The 25,939-nt window shown below is 44.2% G+C and overlaps 2 protein-coding genes across 3 annotated transcripts in view; both read right to left on the bottom strand.

Moving 5' to 3' along the window:
- LOC110527195 (uncharacterized) overlaps positions 1–7,446 on the bottom strand; it is a 43,141-nt gene extending 35,695 nt beyond the window's left edge. Inside the window, exons 1-6 of the mRNA XM_036982499.2 lie at positions 7,136–7,446; positions 6,808–7,059; positions 4,908–5,074; positions 4,745–4,773; positions 1,390–1,422; positions 117–160 (exon numbers count right to left, since the gene is read on the bottom strand). Coding sequence (XP_036838394.2) covers positions 117–160; positions 1,390–1,422; positions 4,745–4,773; positions 4,908–5,074; positions 6,808–7,059; positions 7,136–7,208 — 598 coding nt within the window. The 5' untranslated portion in view covers positions 7,209–7,446. The remainder of the gene's footprint in view (positions 1–116; positions 161–1,389; positions 1,423–4,744; positions 4,774–4,907; positions 5,075–6,807; positions 7,060–7,135) is intronic.
- Positions 7,447–17,718: 10,272 nt separating this feature from the next.
- Positions 17,719–25,939, bottom strand: part of LOC110527198 (uncharacterized) — a 28,677-nt gene continuing 20,456 nt past the window's right edge. For both annotated transcript variants that reach the window (XM_036982497.2, XM_036982498.2), the window contains exons 13-22: positions 24,216–24,292; positions 23,763–23,879; positions 23,293–23,412; positions 22,932–23,024; positions 21,074–21,246; positions 20,452–20,495; positions 20,305–20,348; positions 20,148–20,216; positions 18,261–18,411; positions 17,719–18,075 (exon numbers count right to left, since the gene is read on the bottom strand). In XM_036982497.2, the coding sequence (XP_036838392.2) occupies positions 17,932–18,075; positions 18,261–18,411; positions 20,148–20,216; positions 20,305–20,348; positions 20,452–20,495; positions 21,074–21,246; positions 22,932–23,024; positions 23,293–23,412; positions 23,763–23,879; positions 24,216–24,292 (1,032 nt within the window). In that variant the 3' untranslated portion in view covers positions 17,719–17,931. The remainder of the gene's footprint in view (positions 18,076–18,260; positions 18,412–20,147; positions 20,217–20,304; positions 20,349–20,451; positions 20,496–21,073; positions 21,247–22,931; positions 23,025–23,292; positions 23,413–23,762; positions 23,880–24,215; positions 24,293–25,939) is intronic.

Genomic DNA, 25,939 nt, shown 5'->3' with positions numbered 1-25,939 from the left:
ACAGTACTACACTACAGACAGGGGCTAATAGTCTAGCTATACTGTCACTGATCAACAGATGGCATAAAAGACAGATGAATTTTGCCCAGACACTGAATTGAGGTTAAGAGGTCAACCTTTTTGGGTGGTGGCCAATTCTGGTGGAGTTGCCGCGGTTGGACTGTGTGAAAGAGAGACAATCAATCAGTAACTTCAACATGTTGGACTGTGTGAAAGAGAGACAATCAATCAGTAACTTCAACATGTTGGACTGTGTGAAAGAGAGACAATCAATCAGTAACTTCAACATGTTGGACTGTGTGAAAGAGAGACAATCAATCAGTAACTTCCACATGTGATACAAAAGATTCTAGGTTGTAAAGCTCCCACTTTACAATAAGTACCCCTCATACCTGTGTAATAAAATGGCAGTTACGCAGGAATGTACAGCGTCATTACAATAATTACATGGTACTTCAAACTGGTATACCTGTTCAAATGGCTTTCATGCTATTGTGATGTCATTTGCAAATCTTTAACATTTTGTAAATCAAAACCAGGTATTACATGTTGTTACACTGTAGCCCTGTACGTAACTACCAGGTATTACACTGTAGCCCTGTATGGAACTACCAGGTATTACACTGTAGCCCTGTATGGAACTACCAGGTATTACATGTTGTTACACTGTAGCCCTGTATGTAACTACCAGGTATTACACTGTAGCCCTGTATGTAACTACCAGGTGTTACACTGTAGCCCTGTATGGAACTACCAGGTATTACATGTTGTTACACTGTAGCCCTGTATGTAATGACCAGGTATTACATGTTGTTACACTGTAGCCCTGTATGTAATGACCAGGTATTACATGTTGTTACACTGTAGCCCTGTATGTAATGACCAGGTATTACATGTTGTTACACTGTAGCCCTGTATGTAACTACCAGGTATTACACTGTAGCCCTGTATGTAACTACCAGGTATTACACTGTAGCCCTGTATGTAACTACCAGGTATTACATGTTGTTACACTGTAGCCCTGTAGTAGTTCCATACAGTAGTTGTTTGTAGTAGTTGTATGAATCTGGTTGAAGCGAGGGGGGAAAGGTTGAGCAGGCTGCAGAGCTGTGTGGTGCACGGAGGCTGCCGTGACGGCACATTTACATGTTACATTTTCATCATTTAGCAGACTCTTATCCAGAGCAACTTATATACATTTTCATACTTTTTTTTTTACTAGTCCTCATAGGAATCGAACCCACAACCCTGGTGTTACAAGCGCCATGCTCTACCAACTGAGCTACACGGGACTGCATCACTGTTATGGATAGCATACAACACAGCAGTGTTTCTATAGAGCTGTGTGGGCACCAAGACAGCAGGCTTTAGTGTTGGGAACAGGCCTACCTGCACACTTTGGATCCTGAGCTTGTGGGCTCGCTGACGTGGATGGGACGGGGATGAGGAGAACATGGAAGTGGTGTAAATACAATGTGGTTGATGAGGGGTTGAGGTTGAGTAACGTGTGTGACGTTCAGCGGGATGCAACGTTCGTACAGAATGTCTGCTCTAAGTGACCTGAACGTTCTGTAACGTTGCAACCTGCTAAACGTGACCCAGGCATGTACTTACAGTGGGGAGAACAAGTATTTGATACACTGCCGATTTTGCAGGTTTTCCTACTTACAAAGCATGCAGAGGTCTGTAATTTTTATCATAGGCACACTTCAACTGTGAGAGACGGAATCTAACACAAAAATCCAGAAAATGACATTGTATGATTTTTAAGTAATTCATTTGTACAGTGCCTTGCGAAAGTATTCGGCCCCCTTGAACTTTTCGACCTTTTGCCACATTTCAGGCTTCAAACATAAAGATATAAAACTGTATTTTTTTGTGAAGAATCAACAACAAGTGGGACACAATCATGAAGTGGAACGACATTTATTGGATATTTCAAACTTTTTTAACAAATCAAAAACTGAAAAATTGGGCGTGCACAATTATTCAGCCCCCTTAAGTTAATACTTTGTAGCGCCACCTTTTGCTGCGATTACAGCTGTAAGTCGCTTGGGGTATGTCTCTATCAGTTTTGCACATCGAGAGACTGACATTTTTTCCCATTCCTCCTTGCAAAACAGCTCGAGCTCAGTGAGGTTGGATGGAGAGCATTTGTGAACAGCAGTTTTCAGTTCTTTCCACAGATTCTCGATTGGATTCAGGTCTGGACTTTGACTTGGCCATTCTAACACCTGGATATGTTTATTTTTGAACCATTCCATTGTAGATTTTGCTTTATGTTTTGGATCATTGTCTTGTTGGAAGACAAATCTCCGTCCCAGTCTCAGGTCTTTTGCAGACTCCATCAGGTTTTCTTCAAGAATGGTCCTGTATTTGGCTCCATCCATCTTCCCATCAATTTTAACCATCTTCCCTGTCCCTGCTGAAGAAAAGCAGGCCCAAACCATGATGCTGCCACCACCATGTTTGACAGTGGGGATGGTGGGGTCAGGGTGATGAGCTGTGTTGCTTTTACGCCAAACATAACGTTTTGCATTGTTGCCAAAAAGTTCAATTTTGGTTTCATCTGACCAGAGCACCTTCTTCCACATGTTTGGTGTGTCTCCCAGGTGGCTTGTGGCAAACTTTAAACAACACTTTTTATGGATATCTTTAAGAAATGGCTTTCTTCTTGCCACTCTTCCATAAAGGCCAGATTTGTGCAATATACGACTGATTGTTGTCCTATGGACAGAGTCTCCCACCTCAGCTGTAGATCTCTGCAGTTCATCCAGAGTGATCATGGGCCTCTTGGCTGCATCTCTGATCAGTCTTCTCCTTGTATGAGCTGAAAGTTTAGAGGGACGGCCAGGTCTTGGTAAATTTGCAGTGGTCTGATACTCCTTCCATTTCAATATTATCGCTTGCACAGTGCTCCTTGGGATGTTTTAAGCTTGGTCAATCTTTTTGTATCCAAATCCGGCTTTAAACTTTTTCACAACAGTATCTCGGACCTGCCTGGTGTGTTCCTTGTTCTTCATGATGCTCTCTGCGCTTTTGACGGACCTCTGAGACTATCACAGTGCAGGTGCATTTATACGGAGCCTTGATTACACACAGGTGGATTGTATTTATCATCATTAGTCATTTAGGTCAACATTGGATCATTCAGAGATCCTCACTGAACTTCTGGAGAGAGTTTGCTGCACTGAAAGTAAAGGGGCTGAATAATTTTGCACGCCCAATTTTTCAGTTTTTGATTTGTTAAAAAAGTTTGAAATATCCAATAAATGTCGTTCCACTTCATGATTGTGTCCCACTTGTTGTTGATTCTTCACAAAAAAATTCAGTTTTATATCTTTATGTTTGAAGCCTGAAATGTGGCAAAAGGTCGCAAAGTTCAAGGGGGCCGAATACTTTCGCAAGGCAATGTATTTTATTGCATGACATAAGTATTTGATACATCAGAAAAGCAGAACTTAATATTTGGTACAGAAACCTTTGTTTGCAATTACAGAGATCATACGTTTCCTGTAGTTCTGGACCAGGTTTGCACACACTGCAGCTGGGATTTTGGCTCACTCCTCCATACAGACCTTCTACAGATCCTTCAGGTTTCAGGGCTGTCGCTGGGCAATACGGACTTTCAGCCCCCTCCAAAGATGTTCTACTGGATTCAGGTCTGGAGACTGGCTAGGCCACTCCAGGACTTTGAGATGCTTCTTACGGAGCCACTCCTTAGTTGCCCTGGCTGTGTGTTTCGGGTCGTTGTCATGCTGGAAGACCCAGCCACGACCCATCTTCAATGCTCTTACTGAGGGAAGGAGGTTGTTGGCCAAGATCTCGTGATACATGGCCCCATCCATCCTCCCCTCAATACGGTGCAGTCGTCCTGTCCCCTTTGCAGAAAAGCATCCCCAAAGAATGATGCAAACTTCAGACGGGCATGGACATGCGCTGGCTTGAGCAGGGGGACCTTGCGTGCGCTGCAGGATTTTAATATATGACGGCGTAGTGTGTTACTAATGGTTTTCTTTGAGACTGTGGTGTCAGCTCTCTTCAGGTCATTGATCAGGTCCTGCCGTGTAGTTCTGGGCTGATCCCTCACCTTCCTCATGATCATTGATGCCCCACGAGGTGAGATCTTGCATGGAGCCTTCGTGGACTTGGAGCCCTCGTGAACTTCTTCCATTTTCGAATAATTGCGCCAACAGTTGTTGCCTTCTCACCAAGCTGCTTGCCTATTGTCCTGTAGCCCATCCCAGCCTTGTGCAGGTCTACAATTTTATCCCTGATGTCCTTACACAGCTCTCTGGTCTTGGCCATTGTGGAGAGGTTGGAGTCTGTTTGATTGAGTGTGTGGACAGGTGTCTTTTATACAGGTAACGAGTTAAAACAGGTACAGTTAATACAGGTAATGAGTGGAGAACAGGGGGGCTTCTTAAAGAAAAATTAACAGGTCTGTGAGAGCTGGAATTCTTACTGGTTGGTAGGTGATCAAATACTTATGTCATGCAATAAAATGCTAATTAATTACTTAAAAATCATACAATGTGATTTTCTGGATTTTTCTTTTAGATTCCGTCTCTCACAGTTGAAGTGTACCTATGATAAAAAATTACAGACCTCTACATGCTTTGTAAGTAGGAAAACCTGCAAAATCAACAGTGTATCAAATACTTGTTCTCCCCACTGTATTTTTCCTTGTGACAGAATGCAAGTGCTGGTATCTCACAGAGACATTGGAACGTTTGGAACTCACCTATTCGGAGCAGCAGTCATCACCACTCTCTGAAATAAAAACAGAATCCATTGATAAATAAAGCTCCTCAATCACATACCAATAAACTACACACACTTGGACACACACACACATCAATATCCATAATGTTTTACGTATCAAATTTTACAAAATTCTCACTCACAGCCCTAACAAGAGAGACGTGCTCCTCTGATCGGCTGAAGTTGCTGCCAATCTCCATCACGCTGACAGTTCCATCCTGACATAAGTTAACCCAGGCCTGGTACTCATCTCTCTCAGGTAGACGGTCCCAGAAGATCTTGAACGCCTCCCACACCGTCTCCTGACACACTGGGCAGCACACAGACACAGGACTGGGTCAGAGACTAGCTTTCACACCCAGAATTTTTTGTGTACTTCCTGATTGGACAGAATTGAAATGGAATTGACCCCAACCCTGATTGACACAGAGACATGTGACACAGAGGTCACACTCGGTGACACAGATGGATGTAGAAGAAGACCCGCTTTACGTATATGAATATTCAATCTAGATTTAAAAAACACTGTGTAGTACAAGAACATGGAAACCAAAACAAACATTGACATTTAGCTGACGTTTAGCCAGCGATCCTGACAGGAAAAATCTCTCCAATGGACAGCTATGAAAAATGAAGGCAATCAGGGAAATGTGAGGTCATTTTTTGATCCATACACACATATACTCCCAGGTTCCAGACAGCATCACCATTTCACCACCACTGCTGACATTGAAATTACTTCTCAGCTCAAGACATGTGGTTTTCACAATGTACCAGTACCTCTGCTTTGGAACAAAAAAAGCTGGCAAAAAACATTAACCCCCTTTCTTTTTCTCTCAATCTGCGGCCACGTCTGTAGGCTACATTTCAGGTTTGGAGGCTGAGGACAACCAGAAAGGCCTTGGTAGAGGAGCTAGCGGGAGCAGGCCTGAGGGCTCTCATATTTTCCTGGCAGCATGGCTCATCTGATCAATGTCTAGAGGACTACTATTTCGGTAGCGAGGCAGGGTTCAGACCGAGGACTGGGGCTTTCTCTCTAAGCTTCCCCAGGTGGAGCACCACGTGTTCGGGTTGAACTGACAGAAGGGCACCCTGGTGCAAGGCTGTCTGGTGCCAGGCTCTCTGCCTGGCCTCACCTGAAATTTGGCCCTTACCCGTATCAATCAGTCTGTACCAAAATGAGGTTGGACGTTTGACCCTAAACGTGGAGCGTTTCTCAGCCTCCATGACTGACTACCATAACTATAGCCCTTGAATCATGATAGATTAGTTACTGTCGTTGATTGACTTCTAGTAATTTCCCTTGAGTTCCAACAAGGTTCTGAACCATTGTTCCAAACAAACGACTGATAGAGAATGGTAACACCGGGCTGTATTTCAACAGCTGAAGTCATGCACGTGGATGACCATAGGGCTTTAATAAAGAGGCTGGAAAAGTACTGGTTACTGCATGGTTCATGTTGGAGGTGATTAAAGAGCATGCATTTACATGACAAACATATATTTATCTTCCCCACCTGTCCATTCCCAATTAAATATAAGCTCATCACAGAAAGTTGTACTCATGTTGATGGTATATAATGGTTGTGTTATTTCAATAAAAGCATATTAAATCCGTAATAAGTCATAGACGGCCATATGATAAAAGGAGTGAGATTAGCCTTCAGTCACATACACTCTTAGAAAAAAAGGTGCTATCTAGAAGCTAAAAGGGTTCTTCAGCTCTCCCCATAGGAGAACCTTTTGAGGAACCCTTCTTGGTTCCAGGTAGACCCCTTTTGTTTCCGGGTAGAACCCTTTTGGGTTCCACGTAAAACCGTTTCCACAGAGGGTTCTACATGGAACACAAAAGGGTTTTACCTGGAACCAAAAGGGTTATTCTATGGGGACAGCCGAAGAACCCTTTTGAAAACCTTTTGCATAAGAGTGCATGCACCACAGGAATTCAATTCATCTGGCTGAACAACAAAGATTGTAGATGAATAGACTCCAGGTCATAATGAATCCCCAGGGCCCATGAGATACAGTAGTGAAAAAGCTTACCTCGCTGGTGAAAGTACTTCAGATGGTTTTCTATCGCTTGGTCTACAGTCTCTTGAGAACAAAGCTTCACTCCACTGGGAAAAAGAATATTCCGCTTTCGTCTAGAAATAGCACCCTTTCCTTTGTATGTCTTGTGGGTCAAGGCCTCCAGACCTTCATCTGACTCCAGTTGTCTTGAAATCCCAGAGGGGTCTTGAGATTTCAAGTGTTTCACTACCAAACCTCTATCCATAGCAACCCCATGCGAAGCATCTGTAAAAGTACATGAGACAGTTATACATGTGACCAGAAGTCAAACAGTCATCATTAAATCCTCTACTGTACCTACCCGTGTCAAAGTATCCTGTCAGAAGGATGGCAGACACAACCCAAAAAACACAGTTCCTCGTTAGCCCCGGCATTTCTCAAAGAGCCAAGATCCAAGATGCAGCCCCAGTCTAGAGTAAATCTTCTCAATCCTTCTCAGTTCATCAACAATAGGGTTTTGTTTACTGTCCATCCACTTGAAAGCATTGTGTAAAAATAGGGCAATTCCTCTGGTTAGTCCTCGTGGGCTAGGCTATCCCCCCAGTGTAACGGGATGTGGTTACAGTGCTGAAGACAGCTCCCCAGCCTTACTCAGGTAAGCAGATGGGACTTTGGCAGGAGATTTCTTTCTGCTTCCTAATCCTATTTGATAAGCTTTAGTGGTGCCTCTGCAAGACTTTAGTCTAACCGTGCATGGTTGTTTAACTTGTGAATAATCTGTGTTGGCCAATGTGGGGAATAGGGATAGTGATGGTCATTTTATTTTTTACATAATTGCATATTTTCACAACTGCAAAACATGCAATAACAACTTAACCTACTTATTCTATTGGCTTGGTCTGCATACATTAATTCATTACTTACTCATTCCTTTTATATTTACAGTATTGCAGAGATTCACAATGTGAAATGTGATTCTCACGGTGACATTATCAACAAATGTGAAATTCAAAATCACCACAAATTGATTGTGGCCTTCATTTAAGCTAGAGAGAGTCTGTGAATGTGTCCTTTGTCTCTGTCTTTCAGGGCAATCTTGAAACCTCTCTGCCCAATGCCATGACACACAGCAGTAAGTATAGGTAGGTCAGTATAAATTCAGGTGAGTAAAGATGTAGGATCTTAATTTGATCACTCTTTTGTTGCTGAGAATTTTCCCACACGGCAGGGAATGCAAACTTGTAGTGTATTCAAGTTTTAAAAAGGCTTCTAAAGCTCGTAATTTCCACTTTAAAATGTATCAAACTCTACAAGAAATGTCCATTCATTATAATCCACATAATTAAAATGTCCTGTTTCTCCAGGATTATTTTCCTGCTGTAGTAAACTGGCTCAAATTAATATATTACATCTGTATCTGTAGGTGAGTCAGTAGAGGTCCGTGTTTGTGGAACCTGCTGTACCACAACACAGACATGCAATCTTCCCGGGAGGCTGATTTGGTGGTGAGTAATGAACATTGCTGCCAATAAGCTCGTCTGACCTGTAGCAGGACAGTGCAGCTCAACGGGGTAGACCCAGGTGACTAGATGCTAATTATCCTTTCTGACAGGAAAGGTGCTTATTCCCTTCAGGACAGAGGAAATCAGAACAGAACAGCAAACGGAATTGTCCGTCTGTCTATTGTATTCACAATGTGTAACATTGTTGTGGCAGACAATTGACATCTGTAATTAGGACTTCAAATAAGGGCAAGTGTTTGGAATAGAGCATTGGATTCATCCCAGTATCAATCAAATGTATTTTTAAAGCGCTTCTTACATCATGTCACACCCTGACCAGAGAGAGCTTTTATTCTCTATGTTGGTTAGATCCGGGTGTGATTTAAGGGTGGGTTATCTAGGTGAATTGTATTTCTATGTTGGCCTAGTATGGTTCCCAATCAGAGGCAGCTGTATCGTTGTCTCTGATTGGGGATCATATTTAGGTAGCCATTTTCCCATTGTGCTTTGTGGATCATGTCTAGGTATAATTGCATGTGAGCACTACTCTGAGCTTCACGTTACGTTTGTTCGCGTTATTGTTTTTGTTATTTGAGTTTTCTCTTCCTAATAAAAAGGATGGAAACGTACCATGATGTATTTTGGTCCACTCCTTATGACGATCGTGACAGAAGATCCCACCACAAACAGACCAAGCAGTGTGGGCAGGAGGAGAAGACATCCTGGACATGGGAGGAGATAATGGCAGGAGACGAAAGCCTGCCATGGAAGCAGGCGGACACAGCGAGGGTAGGACAGCGATGAGGCCAGGGTTCGCGGCCACGACGCAAGCCCAAAAGACAGCCCCAAAACATTTTTTGGGGGGACACACACAGAGTGGTCGGCGAAGTTGAGGGGTGAGTCAGAGACTGTCAAGGAGTTGTTGGACAAATTGGAGGAGAGTGAAGAGAGAGCGCTGTTGGTTTGGCGTAGTATGCACGGCATTCGTCCTGAAGAGCGTGTTAGCAGTCCGATGCCACCTGTGCCAGTTCCTCGCACTTGTTCTGAGAAGTGTGTTAAAGTTCCGGTACAATTGATGCCGACTATACGCACCAGGTCTCCAGTGCGCCTTCACAGCCCAGTACGTCCTGTGTCAGCTCCTCGCACTTGTCGCGCTAAAGTGGGTATCTGTCCAGGACGGTTTGTGCCGGCCCAGAGCTCCTGGTCTACAGTGCGCCCCCAGGGTCCATTACATCCTGTGCCAGTTCTACGCACTGTGTACCCAGTGCGCCTTCACAGTCCAGTGCATCCTGTGCTAGCTCCCCGCACTTGCTGTGCGAGGGTTGTCATCTGTCCAGGACATGTTGTGCCAGCTCTACGCTCCAGACCTCCAGTGTGCCTCCACAGCCCAGTACGTCCTTGCCTGCTCCTCGCTCTCGCTCTGAGGTGCGTGTCATCAGCCCGGTGCCACCTGTACCGGTCCCAAGCATCAGGCCTCAAGTGCGACACCACAGTCCAGTACGTCCTGTGCCTCTTCCCCGCACTCGCCCAGAGGTGCGTGTCATCAGCCCGGTACCACCTGCACCGGTCCCACGCATTAGGCCTCCAGTGCGCCTCCACAGTCCAGAGCCTCCAGGGACAGTCTGCGTTCCAGAGCCTCCAGCGACGGTCTGCGGTCCAGAGCCTCCAGCGACGGTCTGCGGTCCAGAGCCTCCAGCGGGGGTTCTCAGTCCGGAGCCTCCTGTGAGGTTCCCAGTCCGGAGCCTCCGGCGACGATCCACGGTCCGGAGCCTCTGGCGACGATTCCCGGTCCGGTTACTCGGCGACGATCTACAGCCCAGAGCCCCCGGCGACGATCCACGGTCAGGAGCATCCGGTGATGACCCATGGTCCGGTTCTTCCGGCAACGAGCCACGGTCTGGTTCCTCCGATGACGTGTCCACGAACAGAGTGGGTACTTCGCCCCGCACCGGAGACGCCCCCAACGGAAGATGCCCACCCGGACCCTCCCCTATTGAGTCAGATTTTGCGGCGTCCGCACCTTTGGGGGGTGGAGTATTGTCACGCCCTGACCAGAGAGAGCTTTTATTCTCTATGTTGTTTAGGTCGGGGTGTGATTTAAGTGTGATTTTAAGGGTGAATTGTATTTCTATGTTGGCCTAGTATGGTTCCCAATCACAAGCTGTTTATCGTTGTCTCTGATTGGGGATCATATTTAGGTAGCCATTTTCCCATTGTGCTTTGTGGGATCTTGTCTAGGTATAGTTGCCTGTGAGCACTACTCTGAGCTTCACGTTTCGTTTGTTCTCGTTATTGTTTTTGTTATTTGAGTTTTCTCTTCCTAATAAAAAGGATGGAAACATACCACGCTGCATTTTGGTCCACTCCTTATGACGATCGTGACACATCAGCTGATGTCACAATGTGCTGTACAGATACCAACCTAAAACCCCAAACAGCAAGCAATGCAGGTGTTGAAGCACGGTGGCTAGGAAAAACTCCCTAGAAAGGCCAGAACCTAGGAAGAAACCTAGAGAGGAACCAGGCTATGAGGGGTGGCCAGTCCTCTTCTGGCTGTGCTGGGTGGAGATTATAACAGAACATGACCAGCAGCGTCAAACAATAATAATCACAGTGGTTGTCGAGTGTGCAACAGGTCAGCACCTCAGGAGTAAATGTCAGTTAGCTTTTCATAGCCAATTCAGAGTATCTCTACCTCTCCTGCTGTCTCTAGAGAGTTGAAAACATCAGGTCTGGGACAGGTAGCACATCTGGAGAACAGGTCAGTAAGGATGTGCATGTCGCTGGGCTTAGGATCGGGTCGAGACCTGCAACACGTCCGGTCATTAGTGGATAACTGCCTTGCATGCCTTCTCAGAGAGCAGAGTAGGTGGTTTCTGAGGTGAGATGGCTGAGACTAGGGCAAGGCAGCCAGGTGGTCTCTCTCTCTGGTGAGGCCTGATTGACAGACTGAGGCTTGTTTGGAAGTTAGCCCTAGAAGGGTAGGTGGAGTCTTAAAAGGACAAAGGCTCAGAGGGCTGCCTTTATGACCTCACCATCTACTCACTCTCACCCCAAAACTCTCTGGGCTGCTTATGTTGCCAGCTTTAGTCATTTTTACTGATTCAGTTGTCTATAATAGGGCTTGGGGTCAATTCAATCTCAACTCAATAGATTTCAGATATTGAAATGAATCACTGTTTTTGAATTGACTTAGCTTTCTCCAAGTACCTTTATACAGTTGAGATCTCTCTGTGTCAAATGGCTAACTTTGTTGTTTTCACATTATAGTCAGGCGACATATTATCAACAGATCCGGGAATAGGAAATACAATTAAAAACAGAGGTAGGTAGGTAGCCAACAAACTAATTATACTTGAACAGTATACACAGAATATATGCTATTATTAAATAATCTGTTGCTTTTCGTTGTCTTGCCATTAGTCTCTTGCCAGACTAGTTGGACACTCACTCAGCTGATGATGGTGACGTTACGGCAACGGTGAATCAACAATGGTAACATGGTTTATTGGATAATGTGATCAGCAGATGTCTTCGTTAGGTCTGGGCTCCTGTCCAGGTATCAAGATGATACCACTGTCCTGCAAGGCAAAGAAAAACAACACCCTCTGATTAGACCTGTAATACTAACCTCACAATGAGATATTCACACCGGTCAATGAGTTAATGGAAACCAATAAGGACATGTAAGGACAGAGTCAAACATAAACATACAGGATTACAACACACCATGGCACATATTATTGGAGTGCTGATCTAGGATCAGTTTTGCCTTGTAGATTATAATGAATGGACAGGGTGGACCTAATCATAAAGTCTATCACCATGTGAATACTGTATTACCAGCAGCCTTTGACAAATACTGTAACGTAGCCTGGGGAATGATAAAGTTGCCTAAGGTCTACAAGTCTGGACCCCTGCAGAAATGCTGGGATTGGAAGCTGGTTTTCTATGAAGAGACTACAGAAGAACAGGAGGGGCAGGGGGGCTCTAGAGAGACATCGTGTCCAAAGAACTAGCTAAATCTGTCTAATCCAGCAGTCCGGCTCAGATTAGCTGTCCTGTGGCCCCTAGTGGTGCACAGTTACCTCATCATGGCCTAGCCTACTGTCTACAAGACAGAGTACGCATCCCAAATGGCACCCTATTCCAAATATAGTGCTCTGGTCAAAAGTAGTGTACTATATAGGGAATAGGGTGCCATTTGGAATGCAAACAGACAGACAAGGCCAAGCCCAGAGAACTGGACTACTACACGTCAACAGTTATTAACGGAAATACGCCCAATCCTACCTGTGGCTTTTGGCCCCAGACCCAACCTTCATTTCATTCAGTCTGTAACTATGGTGACCCACAGTAAGCAAGGACACAGTTGAGAGTGTGAGGCATGCTCATCATAACAATGCTGTCATTAATACTAAATAACAGCAGCTCAAGTCAAATGAATACTTATCAAACAAATCAACATCATTGATGCAGACAAGGCGCCACAAGTCATTTGAAAATTAAACAGTTAAATTGTGCTACTATTCTTTTAAACATAGGCTACAATTTACTGTACAAAATCCTCTTAATGAACACTTCCTTTCAGCAAGCGACCCCCACTGACGCACCATCTAATGAAATGAGTAGCATTCTTATACAGGCAATGACCTGTAATCCTGCTTGGCCCCAGCAGGGACCCTGCTAATTACCTGGGGATGAACCTCTCCCTCAGCCAACAGATTTCAGCAGACGCCCTCCAGGTGTGTATTCTAAATGGCACCCTATTCCCTTGATAGTGCACTACTTTTGACCAGGGCACATAGGGCTCTGGTCAATAGTGCACTGTATAGGGAATAGGGTGCCATTTAGGACGCATCCCAAATTAATGAAGGCCAGAGCCAACAGCAGAGCTCCTCAGTCCCCAAATCCTCTTGCCATCAGAGGTCCCATATGCTCTGTGTTTCCCGTCTTTGTTGACATGGTTGGTAGGTTCCCGGCTGTACGTCCCACATGGTTGCACCCCCTGACGTCCTGACCTCGGTGAAAATAACAGCAGCAGATGACTAACCCCCTTTCAGAGATATCTGGGGTTAAACGTCTTCTACAGTAACCTAATAACCTTTCACCTTGGCCATCTGCTGAGGTGGCCAAGATGAAAAGATCCAGCAGGTACAGTGGAGCAAAAAAGTATTTAGTCAGCCACCAATTATGCAAGTCCTCCCACTTAAAAAGATGAGAGAGGCTTGTAATTTTCATCATAGGTACACTTCAACTATGACAGACAAAATTAGAAGAAAGAAAAACAGAAAATCACATTGTGGGATTTTTTATGAATTTATTTGCAAATTATGGTGGAAAATAAGTATTTGGTCACCTACAAACAAGCAAGATTTCTGGCTCTCACAGACCTGTAACTTCTTCTTTAAGAGGCTCCTCTGTCCTCCACTCATTACCTGTATTAATGGCACCTGTTTGAACTTGTTATCAGTATAAAAGACACCTGTCCACAACCTCAAACAGTCGCACTCCAAACTCCACTATGGCCAAGACCAAAGAGCTGTCAAAGGACACCAGAAACAAAATTGTAGACCTGCACCAGGCTGGGAAGACAATCTGCAATAGGTAAGCAGCTTGGTTTGAAGAAATCAACTGTGGGAGCAATTATTAGGAAATGGAAGACATACAAGACCACTGATAATCTCCCTCGATCTGGGGCTCCACGCAAGATCTCAACCCGTGGGGTCAAAATGATCACAAGAACGGTGAGCAAAAATCCCAGAACCACACGGGGGGACCTAGTGAATGACCTGCAGAGAGCTGGGACCAAAGTAACAAAGCCTACCATCAGTAACACACTACGCCGCCAGGGACTCAAATCCTGCAGTGCCAGACATGTCCCCCTGCTTAAGCCAGTACATGTCCAGGCCCATCTGAAGTTTGCTAGAGAGCATTTGGATGATCCAGAAGAAGACTGGGAGAATGTCATATGGTCAGATTAAACCAAAATAGAACTTTTTGGTAAAAACTCAACTCGTCGTGTTTGGAGGACAAAGAATGCTGAGTTGCATCCAACGAACACCATACCTACTGTGAAGCATGGGGGTGGAAACATCATGCTTTGGGGCTGTTTTTCTGCAAAGGGACCAGGACGACTGATCCATGTAAAGGAAAGAATGAATGGGGCCATGTATCGTGAGATTTTTAGTGAAAACCTCCTTCCATCAGCAAGGGCATTGAAGATGAAACGTGGCTGGGTCTTTCAGCATGACAATGATCCCAAACACACCGCCCGGGCAATGAAGGATTGGCTTCGTAAGAAGCATTTCAAGGTCCTGGAGTGGCCTAGCCAGTCTCCAAATCTCAACCCCATAGAAAATCTTTGGAGGGAGTTGAAAGTCCGTGTTGCCCAGCAACAGCCCCAAAACATCACTGCTCTAGAGGAGATCTGCATGGAGGAATGGGCCAAAATACCAGAAACAGTGTGTGAAAACCTTGTGAAGACTTACAGAAAATGTTTGACCTCTGTCATTGCCAACAAAGGGTATATAACAAAGTATTGAGATAAACTTTTGTTATTGACCAAATACTTATTTTCCACCATAATTTGCAAATAAATTCATTAAATATCCTACAATGTGATTTTCTGGATTTTTTTCCCTCATTTTGTCGGTCATAGTTGAAGTGTACCTATGATGAAAATTACAGGCCTATCTCATCTTTTTAAGTGGGAGAACTTGCACAATTGGTAGCTGACTAAATACTTTTTTCCCCCACTGTATATCTCTCTGGTCACCCCCAAAACCAATTCTTCCTTTGGCCGCCTCTCCTTCCAGTTCTCTGCTGCCAATGACTGAGCGAACTACAAAAATCTCTGAAACTGGAAACTTATCTCCCTCACTAGCTTTAAGCACCAGCTGTCAGAGCAGCTCACAGATTACTGCACCTGTACATAGCCCATCTATAATTTAGCCCAAACAACTACCTCTTCCCTATTTATTTATTTGTTTTGCTCCTTTGCACCCCATTATTTCTATTTCTACTGCACATTCTTCCACTGCAAATCAACCATTCCAGTGTTTTACTTGCTATATTGTATTTACTTCGCCACCATGTCATTTTTTTTTGCCTTTACCTCCCTTATCTCACCTCACTTGCTCACATTGTATATATACTTTTTTTCTACTGTATTATTGACTGTATGTTTGTTTTACTCCATGTGGAACTCTGTGTTGTTGTATATGTCGAACTGCTTTGCTTTATCTTGGCCAGGTCGCAATTGTAAATGAGAACTTGTTCTCAACTTGCCGACCTGGTTAAATAAAGGTGAAATAAATAAATAAACATGGTTCTTTTGTCCAACACGTCATTGTGTTTTCATCTAAACATGGCAGTAAACAATTATCGCTCACAATGAAGACTTTCACTCAGTCACTTGATGGAGTTTCTTTATTGTCAGTAGATTTGATGTTAGCCCATTTAAAGTTAAACTTTCTGTAAATTAAAACTTCAAACTGCTTTAACATGGTTCTCTATAAAACACGTCTCCAGACTACCTGTTGACTATCTGGACCGGTCTATTGGAAGGACATTGATCTTAGTCCTGATCTCCAGACTACCTGTTGACTATCTGGACCGGTCTATTGGAAGGACATTGATCTCAGTCCTGATCTCCAGACTACCTGTTGACTATCTGGACCGGTCTATTGGAAGGACATTGATCTCAGTCCTGATCTCCAGACTACCTGTTGACTATCTGGACCGGTCTATTGGAAGGACATTGATCTCAGTCCTGATCTCCAGACTACCTGTTGACTATCTGGACCGGTCTATTGGAAGGACCTTGATCTCAGTCCTGATCTCCAGACTACCTGTTGACTATCTGGACCGGTCTATTGGAAGGACATTGATCTCAGTCCTGATCTCCAGACTACCTGTTGACTATCTGGACCGGTCTATTGGAAGGACATTGATCTCAGTCCTGATCTCCAGACTACCTGTTGACTATCTGGACCGGTCTATTGGAAGGACATTGATCTCAGTCCTGATCTCCAGACCCTAAACCAATGCATTAGTAGTTGTAGGCTGGAAGGTGTAAGACAAGTTAAGCAGTATGAATGTCCTTGGTTAATTCTATGGAACCCTTGAACCCCGTAAAGCCCATCCATAGTGAACCAGTCGACCTATGGCCTTACCTTAACAGCACAACTTAGACCTTCAAACCGGCTACTGCATTTGACTATACGGCTTTAACTGAACTATAAGACAGAATTAAAGCCAACCTAATTATATTGTATTAGAATAACAACGTGGAAGAATTGATAAACACTAGTTTTTATACTGTAGTAGTGGGGCCATTTTCTGACAGTGGCTAAATCAATGGGGTAGAGATTTGGACGGGGCGAATAGGAAAAGGGTAGCCCAACTCATTTGGGAGGTGTGGGGGGGGTGACCGTTACCCTTCCAACAGCAGTAGGGGTGGAGGAGGGCTCTGTCCTATCTAAGAGGGCTCTGTCTGGGGCCCACATGCTGTGAGAGGCTGCACCAAAGACTCCAATTATCCAAAAACTACCAACTTAACCCAATTAAGTACATATGGTTAAGCACATATCCTATCAGACTTAGTGTTAACGACCCAAACTGAAAAACCTATCAACTGTACCCGTGTGAAAAACACACAATAACTTAAAAGGTCATATCTGGGATTCTCGCTCTACAATATTGTGATGGTGACAGAAGAGAGTTCTGTCCAGCCGTTGCTAGGTAGACTTTGGGGGCATCTTTAATCCAGGAATATACCACATTATAAATACATCATTGTAAATACATCATTATAAACATGCCATTAACAAATCAATGTTTACACCGTGACAACAGAAACTCAAATGGAAACCCTTACTGTGTGGGGAGAATGTTATTTCTGTTTCTTATGACAGAGTGAGTCAGGTCCCTAGACTTTCATACAGCACAAACACAAAGGGGAATTGAGTTCTGCCTGTAAACAGAACAGGGGAGGGGTGCTGTTCTAATCATCATATTACAAGTGGTCATTGTGTAAGCTTACTTGGTGTTCCTCACTGGAACATTGGGTTTTCCTTACAAACTAAGCAGCTACAACATGAGGAGCCAAAACTAAAACACTGCCAACGTGTTGACTTGTCTGTAGTGATAACACTATTGTTTAGCAGCTGCAAACAATCATGTGCATATTGAGTCCTTTATGACTGATGGTCAGAAACAGCAGCCTGACACACTGAACTGGAATAACTGAGTAATATTGACTTTAATATTTATAGTGGTTTTATGTGTGAGTCATAAGGACATTTGAAAAAGAAACCTGTTCTGGGTACATGAGTTACACTTTTGCCCAGCAAACTAGATTTGAGCGCTCACTCATATCCTTGTGTAATAATGTCCATTCCAAATGCTCTCTTCTATAGCATAACATAAAAACTAAACATTACATGAACAATTTTATTCAATTTTACAATCCTATTATTTTGTACATGCACATTACATACAAGTGAGAAACAAACATCCTGTGACATTTTATTTAAAAAATAGTAATACAAAAATAGTATAAATATTACATGTATTGTACATTTAAAAAGTAAAAGTCCTTCACAGTTTAGGGGTATTGTAGTAGTAGTGCATTGCTGATCAGGTATCTTGGCTACCTGCAGCTGCTCCCGCCGTTGCCCCGGCAACCGTGCAGCTCCATCACCAGGCTCCGGATCTCCTCCCTCTTCCTCCACACCTGTTGCCGTGGAAACCAGCGCTCCAATCGCAGGGGGAGGTCAAAGTGCACCACTGGGTTCTGGAGAAAGTCAGTGAGCCAACCAGAGGTTTGGAATAAGGTGTGATGTCATGCATTGAACGGGCAGTTATCATTTCAGATCAAGTGTTTTAGACAGTGTAGTGGAGACAGAAAAGTGCCCATGAAATGGATGGTTGATGTCAGCTTGTTGTTAAGCGTGGGAGGTTACAGGGGGAGGGCCGTACCTGCAGAAAGCTCTCCACGTACTGCAGGAGGTAGAGGCCACAGTCGCTGCTGTTGTTCTGTAGAGGGACTGTACAATGGGAAGCCTTCATACTGTCTACAGTGAAGTCTCTGCGTGTTCCTCTACGCACCTCCCACTCTACATGTAGGTAACTGGAGAGGACAGACGGGAGAGATTGAAACTAGTGTACACACACATACAGTGCCTTGCGAAAGTATTCGGCCCCCTTGAACTTTGCGACCTTTTGCCACATTTCAGTCTTCAAACATAAAGATATAAAACTGTATTTTTTTGTGAAGAATCAACAACAAGTGGGACACAATCATGAAGTGGAACGACATTTATTGGATATTTCAAACTTTTTTAACAAATCAAAAACTGAAAAATTGGGAGTGCAAAATTATTCAGCCCCTTTACTTTCAGTGCAGCAAACTCTCTCCAGAAGTTCAGTGAGGATCTCTGAATGATCCAATGTTGACCTAAATGACTAATGATGATAAATACAATCCACCTGTGTGTAATCAAGTCTCCGTATAAATGCACCTGCACTGTGATAGTCTCAGAGGTCCGTTAAAAGCGCAGAGAGCATCATGAAGAACAAGGAACACACCAGGCAGGTCCGAGATACTGTTGTGAAGAAGTTTAAAGCCGGATTTGGATACAAAAAGATTTCCCAAGCTTTAAACATCCCAAGGAGCACTGTGCAAGCGATAATATTGAAATGGAAGGAGTATCAGACCACTACAAATCTACCAAGACCTGTCCGTCCTTCTAAACTTTCAGCTCATACAAGGAGAAGACTGATCAGAGATGCAGCCATGATCACTCTGGATGAACTGCAGAGATCTACAGCTGAGGTGGGAGACTCTGTCCATAGGACAACAATCAGTCGTATATTGCACAAATCTGGCCTTTATGGAAGAGTGGCAAGAGGAAAGCCATTTCTTAAAGATATCCATAAAAAGTGTCTTTTAAAGTTTGCCACAAGCCACCTGGGAGACACACCAAACATGTGGAAGAAGGTGCTCTGGTCAGATGACACCAAAATTGAACTTTTTGGCAACAATGCAAAACGTTATGTTTGGCGTAAAAGCAACACAGCTCATCACCCTGAACACACCATCCCCACTGTCAAACATGGTGGTGGCAGCATCATGGTTTGGGCCTGCTTTTCTTCAGCAGGGACAGGGAAGATGGTTAAAATTGATGGGAAGATGGATGGAGCCAAATACAGGACCATTCTGGAAGAAAACCTGATGGAGTCTGCAAAAGACCTGAGACTGGGACGGAGATTTGTCTTCCAACAAGACAATGATCCAAAACATAAAGCAAAATCTACAATGGAATGGTTCAAAAATAAACATATCCAGGTGTTAGAATGGCCAAGTCAAAGTCCAGACCTGAATCCAATCGAGAATCTGTGGAAAGAACTGAAAACTGCTGTTCACAAATGCTCTCCATCCAACCTCACTGAGCTCGAGCTGTTTTGCAAGGAGGAATGGGAAAAAATTTCAGTCTCTCGATGTGCAAAACTGATAGAGACATACCCCAAGCGACTTACAGCTGTAATCGCAGCAAAAGGTGGCGCTACAAAGTATTAACTTAAGAGGGCTGAATAATTTTGCACGCCCAATTTTTCAGTTTTTGATTTGTTAAAAAAGTTTGAAATATCCAATAAATGTCGTTCCACTTCATGATTGTGTCCCACTTGTTGTTGATTCTTCACAAAAAAATACAGTTTTATATCTTTATGTTTGAAGCCAAAAAAATGTGGCAAAAGGTCGCAAAGTTCAAGGGTGCCGAATACTTTCGCAAGGCACTGTATATGAATCACACACACACACAAAACAATGCAAGCGCGACAGACACACACACAGAGAGTACTCACTCCCGCAAGAGCTTATAGATGCTCTCATGGTAAGAGATCTTCAGGGAGTCCATGATGAGAATGCAGGGTCTACAGAGAGAAGACAACCCCGTGATACTACACACACTGTTATAGATGGAGGAAGTACAGCCAATTCATTCACAGTTAATGCACTCACTTCTTAATGATGGTCTCCCTCTGACAACCATCTTGGGTACACGCCTTCAAAATTCGGATAATGTAATTTAGAATGTTGCACACATGCTCAAAACATTTGATATTTTTTGTAATTTTTTATTGATTTACAAAAGAGGGTGATATTTACTGGTGGGTTGTGGGGCTTCAATGTAGGTTTCCCACTGGCTCCCCCTGAAGTACGTACACACACACACACCATTTTTAAATCAGCAGCAAATGTTTAGTTACTTTGATTTTGTTCTGTGGTGTTATGGCCAAATGTGCATGCTCTATTTCTCAGTGTTTCTTGGCTGGGTATGGAGGACACGCTAGACCTGAACTACAGCCACCAGGCCAACCAAATAATTCCATCTGCAGTTGGGATTCAATTACACACATGCATGAACATGCACACATAACACACATCACATCCAGGTATGGCTAGAACACCCACTAACCGTCAGTTTCTTTTAGAGACCTCATTTTCAGAGGTCTTCAGTTGTTTTCAACATAAGCCCTAACATAGGGTTTTAAAGGGTAGTTAGGGACTGACATCGCAGCCTAAAAAGCCCACTAGCTACCTTCCAACAATATTAAGGAAAAATAAAAACGATCTAACCCAACGTTAATTTGATCATTAAAGTTAAACAAAGCGTGTGAACACAACCTGGGTTGATTAGAAACACGATTACAGGGTCCTGGTGAGAGAAGTGAGATTCTGACAAGGTAAATATCACAAACACACAATGCATCGGCGCTGTCCAACGCACCTGCTCCGTTCTGCAGTTTGGGGTTGCTGGCTTCTGGAGAAGGCCCAGTTGAAGCCTGGGACTGGCATTTCCTCTTCCCTCCGTTGGCCTCCACTCCAGCTAGGCCAGACCACTCCTCATGCTGGGCCTGCTCCAGGCCAGGGAAACAGATCACCACAAGGTACCAGTGGGCTCTGGGGAATCAGACACAAGGGAATCAGACACAAGGGAATGTGCAATGTATAATGTATGTGGCTATATGAGAAGTGTTCAATGTGTATGATAAGGGTAATGTATACATTATGTACAGTGTGTAATGTACAGTGTCTATTTTGTATACAGCAGTACTGTGTGTCTAAGACAATCTGGGATATTACAGTTCATCGTATCCTATCCTAGGTGAGAAAGCGTAATGGACTGGGGATACAGAGATCTGTGTTACCGCATCTACATTCTCATCTACACATATAGATGGATTTGATCATGGAAATACAGAGCATACAGAGCAACATGTGTTGTTTCAATGTGTAAAGAGAGAAACCAGTCAGTCTAGTGGAGTAAATGGCATTCACAAGACACTATAGGGAACTGCTGTGTCCCCTGTCCTAGCCTGGCTGTGTCCCCTGTCCTAGCCTGGCTGTGTCCCCTGTCCTAGCCTGACTGTGGCCCCTGTCCTAGCCTGGCTGTGGCCCCTGTCCTAGCCTGGCTGTGGCCCCTGTCCTAGCCCGATTCTCTTGTATAGGAACATACTGGAACATACCGTGTCAGAATATAAATCTGTATCTGTATCGTAGCCCATTTTCCAGCTACACGTCAGGGGACACAATACTCTTAACAAGAGTAAAATGCTCCTTATTGTCACTGATGCTTTTTTATAGAAAACCCATTAAGATATGTAAAATAGCTCTGCAGTTGTTGTATAATAATATATGCCATTTAGCAGACACTGATATCCAAAGTGACAGTGTCATGCCTGCAGACATTTTCCCTATGGGAGGAATTGAACCTACAGCACTTGGCATTGCAAGAGCCACGCTCCACGGACTGAGCCAGGGTTCTAAATCATTGTGCCGGGAACAGAAGACCGTGTTGACAAAGGTACAGTATGTAGACTAAAACCCTTCAACTGTGGTCCTAAAGTGAAGTGGGGAGTCGAGGGAACAGGGAACGCTGTGCAGCACTCCATCCAGACCGTCATCATTCCACAGCCATATGAATGAAGGTACGCACATCCGGCCCCGTCTCTGTCAGGCGTGACAGAGGCTGTTTCAACACCAGCGCAGCCTTGAGACTAGTACACACACCCACAGACAGACAGAGACTACAGCTCAGGCCACATCCATTCATCTCCACTATGCTGGAGCCCTGCCCTGCCTGGACACTGCCTCCGCTCCAGTTTAATGTCCCTGTTTTCATGTCTCCTTGTCAGAGCCATGATAGCTAGAGGGAAGGAATAAGAAAAGAGCACTGTCTTCCCCAATCAATGGAGTGTGGTGTCATGTTGTGACATGTAGTGTACAGCAGAGTAGTGTAGTGTAGTATAGAGTAGTGTACAGTAGAGCAGTGTAGAGTAGTGTAGAGTAATGTAGTGTACAGAATAGTGTTGAGTAGTGTAAAGTAGCATAGTATAGAGCAGTGTAGTATAGTGTAGGGTAAAGCAGTGTAGGGCAGTGCAGTGTAGGGCAGGGTAAGGCAGTGTAGTGCAGGGTAAGGCAGTGTAGTATAGTGTAGGGTAGAGTATTCTGTTTCTGCGAGGTCGACAGAAATGGTGTCGTTCTTAGTCCAAGTCTTGGCTCTACCCTCTCTGTGTGTGTGTGTGTGTGTGTGTGTGAGAGAGAGAGTGTGTGTGAGTGCATGCGTGTCTATGATTCTCACTCACTTGTGATTGACCGGCACAAACAGGTAGTCCTTGTTGAAGATGTCAACATGGCGGGTCCACGTCCTCACCCTCTGGTGTCTCCTGTCCCTGGCCCTGAGAGGAAGGAGAGGGGACACACTTCACAGCAACGCATACTACTCCTTCCATCACAATCCAGGAAGAATATCTCTTAACAATACTCTTAACAAGAGGAAAATGCTCCTTAACTTCTGTCAATACCATCATTAACATCGTTAGCATGTGACTAAGCCACCAGCCTACGTAGAGCACGCCGCCAGGAGCCTAAAGCCAAACATGAGCCCCCCGCAGGACGCCATGTGACGCGCGGCCGATAAAAGACGCTGAGTGCTGATCTCCTTACGGGATGGCAGCCTCCTCCTCCAGGGACGTGTCCCGGCGGGTCAGCTGCTTGTGGAAGAAGCTGCTGAAGACATGACATCTCTCTGCCAGGGGCCCCGGGGCCCGCTCCAGGAGAAGATACCTGAGGGGACAGGAAGATACAGAGGTTTTGCTGGACTGTCACATGCTGTGTGGCTGAGCTAAACTAAGGGGACATGGCTGATTTCCATATATGTTAAATTAAGCTAATGTTAGGGTTTGGTTATGATAATGGTCAGTTTTAGGTTTTGGCTGGTCAGCCTGTCAAAGGGCTGCTGGTCAGAAAAGTCCCCTTAGTCCTGCTTCATTGTACTTAGTTGTGGTTTGAACCAATCAGCATTCGGGATTAGATCCACCCGTTGTATAATCACAGGTTACACGTCTGCCAGGTGGCTAAGATGTTCACATGACAGGAGAAAAACATTGGTCCACAGGCAGATCACTAGAACTCACTTAAGGTAGAAGTCGATGATGACATCATTGAGGAACTGGCCGCTGTCCAGACAGTCTAGGTCCTCTGTTGTCACAGTGATTCCTCCTTTGGAAGGGAGTGGTGGGTACTGGATCAGCCTGATGATGAAGAGATCCAATAGTTAATGTGTAAACAACAACAACTAATACTAACAGGTAGTATATTCTACATTGAAAATCATCCATAACAATAAACTGGTGAGCAGCAAGATATACTGCCCTCATCTGGTGAGCAGCAAGATATACTGCCCTCACCTGGTGGGCAGCAAGATATACTGCCCTCACCTGGTGGGCAGCAAGATATACTGCCCTCACCTGGTGAGCAGCAAGATATACTGCCCTCACCTGGTGGGCTGCAAGATATACTGCCCTCACCTGGTGGGCAGCAAGATATACTGCCCTCACCTGGTGGGCAGCAAGATATACTGCCCTCACCTGGTGGGCAGCAGGCCCTTGAGTCTGGAGTAAGGCTCTCTGCTTCTGTGGTTCCCTCTGGTCCGACTGGGGCTCCCCTGATCGGAACAAGAACAGAACAGAAAAACATTACAGAATCACCCGCCAGAAGTCATCACCCCAGTCAAACACCTCAGACTCTACAGATTCATCTGACTGCATGGGGGATTGTCCTCCAATGTATTTTGGACAAGGGGAACGGGTGATCAAATTCAACGTTTTGGTGAGTGATGAGAATGAGGGGGATCGAGATGATAAAGTCAAGGTCTGCTCTGATGATGAACAGCAGAGAGGAAGAGGATGACGCCACTCACTGTGTGTGTGTTGGCCAGACATGCTGCAGACTTGCCAACCCTGTCCAACTTGTTAGAGTACCAGATGCACACGGCAAATTGGAGATTCAACTTGCAGAATTTGGGTTTTCTTTCACCCCCATGCGCGCTGTGTGTGAGTCTGATCGCAATTATAGAATTGTACCAAATCAAGTCTATAAAAAGGTTGGAATACTTTCTTTCTTCACAGCATTCCATTTACACATATGGTAAAAGTCACTAACAAGATCTAATTAGAAAGAACACACAAAGGGCCTTTATTCTTGTGTTTTAATTTTATTAAACAAGTAATAACAAGTTATTTGTTTAGGTACAAAATGTATAAATGTCCTATCAACGATAAAACATTTGTATCTATAACGTTTTTCTTAGCACATGCGCCCAAGTTTAGTCGCTATAGTATAGGAACGCTTGTCACCTCTCAAACTGGGCCAATCACTAGGGCCAGCTCACAAGTAGTGGCTTTTTAGACACGGTTCCTAATCAACACTAAAAGCAAAATCATTTTGAAAACATAAAAACAAAAACAAATGATCGCATCGACACAGACCGCAAACTGGCTACACAAAGCTTAAGTAGGCTACCGCCAAGAGAATCTGAACGCTGTTCTCTAGTCCGCTTGCCTATTGTATTTATTTGCAGCGCATACATAATTTCAGATTTTCGAAATGTATAACATCTCAAATCTAGTGCAAAGGCATTTTAGAAGCATTGCCTCTATAGCTAATACCCGACACTCATTCATTCTTCATCGCGCAGTCTTCTAAACTCCCGACTCCATTTAATGCCAAGACGTTAATATTGATTTTTTATTATACTTTTGTAATGCTTTTTGTGACGTGGATCATAATTACATTTACATTCTATCAGGTTGCGTGATCCTCGCAATGTTACGTGGAAAATACAACTAATGGGACGCAGAATTAAATGTATATCACAATCGCACAAATGCGACCAGTTATTTTTCGTACTTGCATTTAATATAATTTCACTAGCAAATGTGAGTGAACTGCTGGCACTTTAGAGTCCACTGAATGTCCATCTTATGTTCGCTAACGTTAGCTTGAAACAATTTGTGTTTACCTTTCCACGACACACGGAGTTGAAAAGGGATTTGTCCAAGTGTTTACGTACAGCGGACAGTCGGCAAACTCAGCACCACAACAAACAGGAGGGGCAGACACAGGGTAGCTGCGTCGACACAAACTCCGTACATGTCTGTGTGTTGCAGTTCGAGAATCGGGATGTCAGATTTAGTCATTGGACTTATTTTTATAAAAATGTTTTTTTTTTTTTTTTTTTACATTTTTTTAAAAATCAGGCCCTATTCATTTATTCGTACTTTTAACTCAGATCTTGTACCTGCATACACGG

This window comes from Oncorhynchus mykiss, chromosome 7 (genome assembly GCF_057628025.1).
Source record: "Oncorhynchus mykiss isolate SJ-2025 chromosome 7, ASM5762802v1, whole genome shotgun sequence".
NCBI classification, from domain to species: Eukaryota; Metazoa; Chordata; class Actinopteri; order Salmoniformes; family Salmonidae; genus Oncorhynchus; species Oncorhynchus mykiss.
The sequence above is the reverse complement of the archived record's forward strand: the minus strand, read 5'-3'. Positions and strand labels throughout refer to the sequence as shown.